Genomic DNA, 12,310 nt, shown 5'->3' with positions numbered 1-12,310 from the left:
CTTTTCCCCAAATTTTTTAGACGAAAGGCAGTTTAGAGATGAACCGAAAGTTTGACAGCACATATTGATCTAGTCCAGGTTTCTTCAGCAGTGGTTGCACCACAGCATGTTTAAATTGTTGACAACTACCAGAAGACAGGCTACTGTTGATAATAGCCAAAACCGATGTACTAATACCCGGGAGAAATGAGGGGGAACAGGATCATATGGAGAGCCGGATGGCTTAATCTGGCAAACGTCTTCTAAAGAGCTCAAGGAAATTGCTTCAAATGAATTTAGCACCATCAAGCAAGGGAACAGGCGTTGCTGGGAGAGGGTTGGGCATGGTCTGGCTGTGATTTGCAGTAGCAGTAAAAGCTACCGTCTAAATAATTTCTATACTTCGACAAGCTAACCAAAATGCTATGCTAATTTATCACTAACTTGAAAATCGGTATGAAGATGTTTGCAAAACGCTACTACTCCAACTTACTAAGGAAGCGTGTACGAGACTGTGGGTGGCAGAGCGACTACGGAAAAGATGGATGTCAGTAGTCCATGCTCGTCCACTTGTGTTTATCCCAGTGTTTTACCTGAAGATGCCGCCACAGACGCTTTCACCTGTCCCACCTTCGCTGGCACCAATCCCAAACCCAATCGTGTCAAAATTATTTGCGTGTTCTTGTGTCTTTCTTGGGTTTCCTAGGTGGTATGATAAATCATTTTCAATTGTGATCTACAAGAATGGGAAGAATGGACTGAACGCTGAACACTCCTGGGCTGATGCACCTACTGTGGCTCACCTTTGGGAAGTATGTGCATTCCAGTCTTACGTCAAATAAATAGCAGAAGTCGTTGGGTGGCTGTGGTAAACAAATACATGTTTTTATGTTTTTTTTAATTTGCTTTTTATTGAGTTTTCACAGGACCAATTCAACAATTAGTCTACATGTCACAAGCTATTACATGTCACAATTAGCCCAATAAACCTATCCTCAATTCATTCATAATACATCCAGATTTTGTTCTATTTATTTTACAATTTAGTTTGATCTTTCATTGAAACAAGAGTACAGTATAAATTATTATTGAAAAAACGAAGAATCTATTCGAGCATACCTACACACACGCGCACCATGCACGAGCTTGACACAGAGGCTGCCGTTACACTTAAGGCCAGAGGTGGCAGTCGCGAGTATAAAAGCGACAAACTCCGCAATGCACCTTTAACAAGTAGTTTTCCACTATACAAGTGAAAGACCAAGAAATGGAATGAGAAGAAAACGTGCTATAAATGGTGGTCTAATCACAGTAGCATACTTTAGCTAGCGCTCCTATATTCTGCAAAACACTCCTCACAGAATGAAAGTTATTCTTTCCTTTTTAAACTAGACAACGTCCATTTGTTTACAGTTGTCTTTTCTGCTTTGAACCATTTTCTAGTTCAGGATTTTCTGCATGCAACATTCAATATATGAAATAAATGCTATATTTGACATGAGAGGATAGATTTTCTGATGTCAAGACACAACATAGATCGATCTCAATTTGAAAGGAAAGATTTCATGAAATTTTAATAAAGATATCGTGAAATCCAAAGACTGAATTAAAAAGACCAATTAACGCAATCAAGGCATTTCAGCGCTGTATCCTTACTAATGCTCCCTCCAAATTGAACTCCTTTATATAACATGGCTATATGTAAAGTCTTTCTAATATCGTCTTGAGCTATAATATTGGTAAAGATATTTGAGACCTTTTTTGTTCTCTTGTTGTTTTTCTGTCTGTATGCTAATAGATTCCTAGGTTCCCCACCCCTTCATATTGTTGTTTCGTAAACATTTTGTATGTCTTTTTGATATAGCTCATTTATTTTGTTCATTTTTCCTATAATAAAAATACATGTTTTTAAATGTACTTTGATAGCCACCAAAAATAAACCCATGTTTGATAAAAATAAAGGATTGGTGGAGTATAGAATAATCAGATGAGAGATTGGTTCTATTTATTAAAAAAAAAAACATTGTTCTCAGATGGTGACTATGATTTCATCACCACAGCTGCTAATCCATGGTTTCATCTACTGCTGCCAAAACATGCAGAGATTCCACTTACTGTGAGCTGTTTAGTAGAAAAGCTTCGCTCGACTCAATATTTACACATTTCTGCAAATTTGCATTTCTGCACTTATTTCATGCATACAATGGAAACAACACAACCTATATGCTCTAATCAAGTGTGAGATCATCCATCCAGCATATGCACCTTCCTTTCAAATGCACTATAACCCTCATAGGTGAACCTAATTTCAGCTTCTCTAAATTTTTGACTACACTTACTGTATTTTCAGTTCACACTGGCCACTGACGCTTTCCATCTTGGATACACTGAGGATGGCCACTGCAAGGGTGAAGTAGACCGCTCCTTACTTCACCCACAGAGGCTTATCTGGGACATCTCGCCAGAGGTATTGTTACTGTAGAATTACTCTTTGTATTATGTAACATTCTAACTAGACTCCTAACTTTCCAATGCCTTTATCCCACTCGCCCACTCACCACTCATGTCTTGACAGACACCACCAAGTCCACACACTTGATCCTATCATACATAATTACATACCTGAATGTTTTCGTGCCATTCTCTGGTGTGTTTGGACACGCTTGTATTTCTTAAGTGTAAACACATAAATGTTATCCAAAGTTTAGGAAGTTGAGTCAAGGGGCATTTCAATGTCACTGTCCTGTGTCTTAAGTGCTCTGTGATATATGACATCACTTGACTTAATGGTATAAACACAGAAGGTCCCAAGCTACTGCAACTATGACACACGTGAACCACTAACTCCTTTTACTGCCCATGTTAGACTAATTTAAGACTTAGTGACCTAATTAACATAGATGTTAAGCTTCATAATGAGAAGTTATAATGCAGGTCAATGGTTCATGGATCTCACTGTGTATATACACACACACACCGATCATTCTTATGGACATACAACTAAATAGTAAATCGTACTGACGAGGCCTGTAGTTATAACAGTAATGCATTTAAACTAACCATATAAAAGCTGTTTCAATAGAAAATTGCATTCAATTGACCATTTGCACCGACGTCACGTGATCACGTGACTGCCCTATGACGGACGGCGGAAGGAAATGATTGTTGAATGGAAGTCGACATGAGCCGGAGCGACTTAGTGACTGTTATTTTACAAATTAAAAGTTATTATTGCCCATAGAGCCATGGAATCTATTACGTCAACCAAAGTTTGCCTGTCAATCGAAGTTGCACATTTAGTCGGGACTCGTAGAGCGCGATATTTATTAATAATAATAATAATGCGTTATTTAAAGGCGCCTTTCTTAGCACTCAAGGACACCGTACAGTAAGTTGAGAAAAAAATGGGGTGAAGTAGAAGAGCAGAATGACATTTAAGTTGGGTATGCAGTTTTAAACAAGTGTGTTTTGAGTTGTGATTTAAATTGCGTAAAAGAGTTCATGTTTCTGAGTTGAGGCGGTAGTGAGTTCCAGAGGCGGGGAGCACATCGGCTGAATGCTCTGCTCCCCATGGTGGTAAGACGAGTGGCTGAGAGAGACAGGTGAATGGAGGAAGATGATCTGTTGGAGTTGGAGATCGCTAGTTTGAAAAAGAGCCTTTACATTCTGTTGCCTGCTGTTTTTACCAAGTTAATCAAATTGCCGACTTTGCCGGAATTCACAGCGCCTTATGTAGTCGTCTCTGCTCCGGGGCTGATTCAAAAGCTTGTTGCCGGCTGAGTCTCTGGGACGAGGTGTTACGCTCACACCGGGGACAATATACCTCGTAATGCAAAGGTAAAACTTGTTTATCATGCTAATTTACTTATTTTTACAAAGTCCGTTCTATATTGTAACGCTGTGATGATGCTATGTTACTATGCGTACTAGCATGGAACAAATGACTTTCGTAATGGCAAGCTATGCGGTAATTTCATGAATATGACTCCGGCTCCAGAGTGAAAAACTCCAAGCACAAAGATGAAATCCGCCATTATTCAACAGTCAAATGCACTTAATAGCTTTGAATAAGGTGCATTTTAAAACTAAGTTTTGTGTTTGTCCAGTTGGAGTGGACGCTAACTATCTGGCTCATTAATGTGATTTGAAACATGCAATTCGACACCTCTGTTAATCTTTGTTAGAGTGTACGTTTACTAGTAAAATGTATGAACATTTATCTACTAACCTCGCAAAAAAATGATTGCTGCAAATCCGTAAATACTTTGTGGGCTGCCAGTTCTTTCTGTTGATTGCTGCTATCAATCGACATATTTTGTCTTCATTAGTAGGTATGCTATAAAAAGCAACATTTGGTTTACTCCTTTGTCTGTCTGTACAACCAACCGCACAGCAAGATATGACTATTTTATAAGATAATCGATTAGATAAAGATTAGATAAAGAACTCGCTGTATGAGATTCAATAGTTACAATACAGGCAAATGGCTCTTTTGCCGTCCAGCGTCCCGTAGGGGGGCGTTTCCATGAGGGCTGTGATGTCACGTGCAAAAGGTCAATACAAGTAGTCAAACTGATGACATCTGAGGCCCAGTTGAGGAGTACAAATAAGCATTGTTTCCTGTAACTCATCACCCCCCCCCACCCACCCTCTTTCTCAATCATCAACTAAGTGTTGGTGTTGCTCTATTGACATGGAATGCGGGTTGACTGGGTTATAGTGAAAGTTCATGTTATGAACTCCTTCGTACTCTAAAACAAGAATGGAAAGTTGGAAACAATTGTCCTCCTTCTTCCTAAACAAAACTCGTTAAAAAAAAATTACAAAAGTTAATCCGATTGTCTGGCAGTGCAGTAATTACTGTGGATTTTTTTAAATCATACAAACCTCTACATTAAAGGGATTGACAGTTGATATAAAAAGTCGACACACTCCTATTGAAATGTGCCTGTCACCGATTAAAGGGCTGCTGTTTAACAGAACAAACTTTTTTTTTTACAGTCTTTTGCTTTGAAGCATAATTGCTGGAAAAACTGAAAACTTTTTGGGGTTTTCCCCTAAGACTGACAGTTATTTGGAAGTTTTGGTGGTGAGCAAGCAAAAATATCAGAGCATATAAACAATGTGGAGCTGTAATCAACTTTATTTATGCCAATATTTTGTTCAAGTCTCTCTTCTTTGTCGGACTTGCAGGTTCAAGCTCAAGTGTGCAGCTCTCTCGCTGTTGCCCAGGCTTTGGCAGACGATGTGGACTGCCATGTCTTCCCCTTCAGAGACTTTGGAAAAGGCCGAATTAAGACGCTGCGGGTCAGCCCTGACGCATTCATTCAGATCGCATTACAGTTGGCATACTTCAGGGTAAGACATGCTGCACATTTCTTTGCTCTAACTGTTGTTGTTTTTGAGAGTAATTTTGGGCCGCATCCAAAAGTAACTAAAGCAAGCAAAGCTTTTGTGTGCATGCACTTTTACTGAAAAAATACTGCCTGTGGCTGAAGCTGAGAAGTCAGTTGTTTAAGAACCTGCAACTGAGTATGATCACCTCTGAACAGATAGCATCAAGAACCACAATGGAAACCATCCACAAATTCTACCTATAATAATAATAGGGGTGTGCATCTCTCCACAAAAGACAGTTTGATACATGGGGTACGATTCAAGGAAATAACGATTTCAAGATGGGAAGCTGTCATCATGTTTATCAATATGCAACACTATGCAAGAAAATTGATTGAATTTTGAAAAACACAATGAAGCTATGGGAAAGAGTAGTTGAAGCTAGACTGAGGGCAGAGGTGAACATTTGTGAGCAGCAGTATGGTTTCATGCCAAAAAAAAGAGTACCACAGATGCAATATTTGCTTTGAGGATGTACAGAGGAGGTCAGAAGGAGCTGCATTGTGTCTTTGTAGATCTGGAGAAAGCTTATGATAGGGTCCCCAGAGAGGAACTGTGATTTTGTATGAGGAAGTCTGGAGTAGCAGGGAAGTATGTTCAAGTGGTGCATGACATATGAGGACTGTAAGACAGTGATAAGGTGTGCTGTAGGTGTGACGGAGGAGTTTAAAGTGGAGGTGGAACTACATCAGGGATCATCTCTGAGCCCCTTCTTGTTCACGATGGCAATTGACAGGATGACAGACAAGGTTAGACAGGAAACTCCATGGACTAAGATGTTTGCAGATGACATTGTGGTCTGTAGTGAGATCAGGGAACAGGTGGAGGAGAAGCTAGAGGCGTGGAGGTTTGCCCTGGAAAGGAGGGGAATGAAGGTTAGTCGTAGCAAGACGGAGTGGAAGTGTGAGTTTACAGGGAGAAGAGACCAAGAAGGTGGAGGAGTTTAAGTATTTAGGGTCAATAGTCCAGAGCAATGGAGAGTGTGGAAAAGAAGTGAAGAAGCGTGTGCAGGCAGGCTCGAACGGGTGGAGAAAAATGTCAGGTGTGATAGAAGAGTTTCAGCTAAAATGAAAGGGAAGGTTTATAAAACTGTGGTGAGACCAGCGATGTTGTTTGTTCTGGAGACAGTGCCACTGAGGAGAAGACAGGAGGCAGAGCTGGAGGTAGCGGAGATGAAGATGCTGAGGTTCTCTTTGGGAGTGACCAGGATGGATAGAATGAGGAATGAGTACATCCGAGGGACAGCACATGTTAGAGGCTTTAGAGATAAAGTAAGAGAGGCCAGACTGAGATGGTTTGGACATGTCCAGAGGAGAGATAGTGAGTATATTGGCAGAAGGGTGCTGAGTTTCCAAAGTTTAGAGGAAGACCAAAGAGGAGGCATATGGATGTAGTTAAAGAAGACATGAAGGTAATTGGTGTGAGAGCTGAGGACGCAGAGGACAGGGTTAGATGGAGGCAACTGATTCACTGTGGTGACCCCTGAAGGGAAAAGCCGAAAAGAAGAAGATCCCAGAAAATTGAATTCAAAGAAACAACAAATTGTCAATTGTCAAACCGCTCTATATCTGAAGTACATGTAACACTTCTAGAGTCATTACAGTTAATTGTTCTATGGACCAGTGATAGGTTCGGCTATTGTAGTAGTGGAAATTATATAAACCAAATAAATGACCACAGACCAAGAATATGAGTTTGAACTGCCGGCTTATTTTAGTTTAATTCAATTTCTTGATGACTGTTTTTAAAAACAGGCTCTTATTTTAAGAGGTTTTATATCATTCTGACCAGGGTTACATGCAACTCTCATAAAAGATGATTTGATACATATCTCGATAAATTAAGTGCAAGACGATTCAAGTATGAAGCGGTTTTAAAAATGTAGCAATTTGATGGGTTCGTCAAATCAGAACTGATTTTCCAAATTGAATTTTTTTTTTGTTACATCCCTCTTTAACGAGGTCTGAACAACTTTTCATAGTTTGTATTTTTATTGGTTGGTTGGTTAGTTACTTTTATTTGCAGGATATTGCTAAAATTAATTAACAGGGATTAGGGCTGGGTTTTGCCAACAACCTCACGATACGATACGTATCACGATACAGGGCTCACGATACGATATGTATCCCAATACATGACCTTTAAGGCGATGCATATCCCAATATTTAACATTAATTTACTTGCATTTTTATTATAACAGTCATATGTATACCTAAATGATATGTTTATTATGCTGGATGGCAAAAAAAATAGTTAGCTCTTCTGGTTTAACACCAAGCGGCATGCCTGGTCTAAATGTGCACGCACTGCAGAGCAAGGAGCATCTTTCACAGACCCCCTTGATCCAGTCCAGTCCTCTTTGCTTCAACCTCACCACTCTATTAGTTCCCTCATTTCTGAAATAATAAACCTCTCTCTGAAAACTGGCACTGTGCCATCCACTCTTAAAACTGCTCCCATTAAACCCCTCCTCAAAAACCTACCTTGGACCCTGAACCCCTGTCAAATTACAGACCAATTTCAAATCTTCTGTTCATCTCCAAACTAATTTAAAAAAAACGTTTCTACCCAGCTACACAACCACCTCAAATACAGTAGTCTGTATGAAAAATTCCAATCTGGTATTCGCCCATCCCACAGTACAAAAACAGCTCTTATCAAACTCACTAGCGATCTGCTGATGACTTCTGACTCCGGTTCAATTTCCCTCCTCATTCTTCTCGACCTCTCTGCTGCATTTGACACTGTAGACCACAACATCCTCCTACAGCACCTTCAGCACAAATTTGGTCACACTATTCCTCTTTCTCCATCCGTTAAAAACCTTGCGGTTAAGTTTGACCCCCACCTCTCCTTTGACAACCATGTCACCTACATCTGCAAAACCTCCTTCTTCCTCCACATCCGGAACATTTCCACGCTGCGCCCTTCCCTTTCCCTTCCTGCTGCAGAGAAGCTCGTTTACGCCTTTGTTTCCTCCATCCTGGACTACTGTAATGCACTCCTCATCGGGATCTCTGGCAGGAGCTTCCAGAAGCTCCAGTATGTACAGAACAGTGCTGCCAGTGTCCTGATGAGGGTGCGGAAACACGAACACATCACTTCCATCCTTCGCACCTTGCACTGGCTCCCTATTCACACCCGTATAGAATACAAGATTATTTTACATACATCACTGCCTGCACGGTGCAACCCCCACCTATCTCACTGAACTACTTACACCACACCTCTTCCCGGACCCAGTCAGGCCAACAGCACCGTCTGGTCTCGCCCAGGACACTACTTAAAACGATGGGCGATAGGGCCTTCGAAACCGCAGCTCCTCATCTGCGGAACGCCCTCCCGTACCGCCTTGGGGCTCCTCAGACGGTGGATTATTTTAAGAAAGGATTTAACACTTTCCTTTTTAGAAAGACGTATCAATTCTGATTTTTATTATTGTTTTATCTTATTTATAGTGGGGGGGTTTAATTGGTTTTAATACATTGTTTTTTTTTATGTGTTCGATGGGTTAGGGTTAGGTTTGATGTAAAATATAAAGTGCTTTACAAATAAAATGTATTATTATTATTAGACACGCCAGGAAACTTTATAAATAGGTATGGGCTGATATGAGTAAAAATATCAAAGTAAACTCTAAAATGTGCTTATTTGAAATATCTGGGGAAATACCAGTATTTTTTTCATGTAACACATCACATTTTATTTTGTTTTTAAACTAAATATAGAATAATTGGTACATTTAGAAACATGTACCATGTTAAGTTTATAAGTAAATAAATGTTTATATTTTTCCTGTTTAATTTTTCTTAGTAAGACACAGTATCCAATCACTGGTGGGCTATTTTTAAAACAGACCTCAAACTTACACTTAAAAAAGAAAAGAAAAGTAGGCTACAATGCAAACTAAACAACCAAGGCACTCGTGTCCCCTTTTGTCTGCTCATCCACACCACTCCTCCGCGGCACTCATGTGACACGTGGACTAATTGAAAGCAATTGACTTGAAAGAAGCTACTTGTGAAGTACAATGCGCCCGTGTATTTTATGCCCCCCCACCCCCCCCCCCCCCCCACACACACACACACACCTGCTGAGCAAAACATCCGAGGCTGCTGTTAGTGCGCAAGCAACCTTGCTTTAACTGCCTATTTAAAATTAATGACCAATATCGATTCTGACCCTGTGTATCGATACATGTATTGTAATGAGGCCCGCAATGATGTATTGCCGTAACGATTTTTTTGAGCACAACCCTAACGGGGATGGGCAACTGGCGGCTTGCGCTCACACTCCGGGTGGACCTTTTAAGTTTCAAAGATGGGGCGCAGGGTGTTTGTTAACCTCTACTACAGTGGATCCCCTCATACTTGTGAATTAGCCCCAACCTATTCACATCTATTGATTCAGGTTTTTTTTATTTTATTTCGTTTTTTGTGGGGGTTTTTGTAGAGCCAATCACCGTTTTTTGTGTAAAAGGCCTATTGAAATTTCTCAGTGTTTTTTAATAAATTTCTTGGGATTTAGTATTACCCCTCGATCGTAACATTTTCTCATGGCCTAAAGAAGAACCAATTGTGATTCCAAATAGAGATGCCGATCAAAGAATGTACAATATTTACTCAGCACTTTGAGGTACATTTTTATGTATAAAAGTATAAAAGTGCTATATAAGTAAAGTTTGATTTAATTTGATTTGAATTACGCTTGACTTTTGACCACTACAATCCACTTGCATTGGGGCCAAATAGTAAATGGACTGCTTTTTATATAGCGTTTTAACTACACCATATGTTGCCCAAAGCGCTTTACAATTTAGGCCCCGTCCACACGAAAGCCAGTTTCAGTGTATCCTCACAAGTTTTTTACCGTTCAGGCCGTTCGTCCCCACGAGGGCGCGGTTTCGGAGCTTGAAACTGATCACTTTTGAAACCGGGCTCCAGAGTGGAAAGATTTCAAAACGCGGCCCGTACGTGTCCGTCTGTACACCATATGCAGGATATTCCTCCAGTGATGACGTAATGGTTGCAGCTCGATGACGACGCATTTATGACGTATGCAACAATTCTCGCGTGACTGCACGTGAACCATCAGTTTGTCAACAACAATGGCGGATAGCCATGTCGTAGTCGTTTTGCGCAGCCTCCTTAGCTTGCCTTTGCTGTTGCAGCAAAATATTTTGTTTCTTTATTCCCACGTTTAACAAGCGGTGTTGTACTTGAATCACCCGCCATTGTCACTTCTCCTGTGGTTCTTTTTCATGCTGTTTTGATACATGCAAAGCCATGTTTGTTCTGTACATTGCAATTAAGTTAGAAAAAAAAAGTGTTCATCTCCTTCGCTGATTCTTCTTCTACACTTTCCGTTTACTCCCTGTGGCTGCGCTACAGCGCCACTCCAGACTTGGCATATACATTACAGCCGTTAAACGTCCTCAGCGTCTTCTTTTGGACACACGCAAGTCTTGAAATGCTTGTGTGTGTACGAACTTTGTTTGAGGAACGAATTCACACACCAATGGCCGACTGCTGCCACGCAAGGCGCTGCCAGGTCTATTGGGAGCAAATCGGGGTTCATGATGCTCTGACCCAACAGACATGGATGTTCCCCTCAAAACATCCATTTAAAGGTTACTTACGTTTCCTGTGAAGGAATTTTTTTTTTTTTTAACTCATGAATTTATTTTATTCTATTCATCAGGATCGTGGCGGCTTCTGTCTGACTTATGAGGCATCCATGACGCGTCTCTTCAGGGAAGGACGGACAGAGACTGTGCGATCCTGCTCTAACGAAAGTAGTGCCTTTGTCAAAGCTTTGGAAAATGGAGAGGTAGGTCTTGTATTTGTTTTTTCTCACTCTCAAATAAGACCGGACATTTATCCGTTTAAATGACAATCCAAAGATGCTATATTATCTTAAATGAAAATGCAACCTAATATTCCTTTTTTTTTCTTGTTCTTTTCTTGTGTGTTTTTGTGTGGGTAGACAGCAGAACAGTGCCGGCGCCTCTTTAGATTGGCTTCAGAGAGACACCAGAATCTTTATCGATTGGCTATGACTGGAGCTGGAATTGACAGACACCTCTTCTGCCTATACGTCGTTTCCAAATATTTGGGGGTGGAATCACCGTTCCTCAAAGAGGTGAGTTCTGCTTCACCTGGAAAGGGACCAGCAAGAAATCAATGTGGACACTTTCCTTATATCTGGCAATATCTGTCACTACCCTGATACTTCTTTAGGCGGGAATTCCTCTGTAGATCAGATACTAGTCATACACAAATACGGTGAATCCCCGCATTAGAGTTGGGCAATATAACGACATAGGGTATAAAAATTGTACGAGTAACGGTATATCGTATGTATCAGGTGTGTTTTCCATTCTATGGACAGTGTGTACATACATTAATCAATATCAATATTTGGGGTGTCAAAATTAGTGTGTTAATTTTTTTTTTTAACGCACGAATAATGATCACCCAGCCTGTACTGGGGGAATTCTAGTTGCAACGCAGCAGACACGTCCACGTCAAAATTTTGCGGTAATAAATGTAATCATAATGCATATATTTGTGGAGACTGGGATCAAATTATATTTTTCAACTTTAAAAATGTGCAAAATTTCACAACTTGCTTCATGTTAAAGATAAGATAGCTCTTAATATGGAAAAAAAAATGCACTGAGCTGTCACCAACGTCTTACAAATGCAATTGTGCCATCTAGTGGCAGAATAATGACCGCAACACAAATCAATATCACACTCATTTTTACAGTACAGTACATCCTTTTAATTTTAACAAAATTTTTTGAATTATTATGAAATTACTGTATCTGTGACTAAAAGATGCAGCCATATTTCTATTAGTTTAACATGTTGTCCCACTTTTATGTTTACAAGAGTATGAAAACCTAGAGGGGAAAAAAATTATTTGACAT

At 40.2% G+C, this 12,310-nt stretch overlaps 1 protein-coding gene across 2 annotated transcripts in view; it reads left to right on the top strand.

Moving 5' to 3' along the window:
- Nucleotides 1-12,310, top strand: part of cpt1a2b (carnitine palmitoyltransferase 1A2b) — a 33,680-nt gene that overhangs the window by 13,360 nt on the left and 8,010 nt on the right. Inside the window, exons 12-16 of one of the 2 annotated variants that reach the window (XM_077556243.1) lie at nucleotides 686-791; nucleotides 2,330-2,446; nucleotides 5,173-5,337; nucleotides 11,077-11,205; nucleotides 11,362-11,517. In XM_077556243.1, coding sequence (XP_077412369.1) covers nucleotides 686-791; nucleotides 2,330-2,446; nucleotides 5,173-5,337; nucleotides 11,077-11,205; nucleotides 11,362-11,517 — 673 coding nt within the window. Of the gene's footprint in view, nucleotides 1-685; nucleotides 792-2,329; nucleotides 2,447-3,703; nucleotides 3,817-5,172; nucleotides 5,338-11,076; nucleotides 11,206-11,361; nucleotides 11,518-12,310 lie in introns of those variants that run through there. The other variant, XR_013291038.1, reaches the window with a different exon arrangement.

Source organism: Vanacampus margaritifer, chromosome 2, assembly GCF_051991255.1.
Source record: "Vanacampus margaritifer isolate UIUO_Vmar chromosome 2, RoL_Vmar_1.0, whole genome shotgun sequence".
NCBI classification, from domain to species: domain Eukaryota; kingdom Metazoa; phylum Chordata; class Actinopteri; order Syngnathiformes; family Syngnathidae; genus Vanacampus; species Vanacampus margaritifer.
The sequence above is the reverse complement of the archived record's forward strand: the minus strand, read 5'-3'. Positions and strand labels throughout refer to the sequence as shown.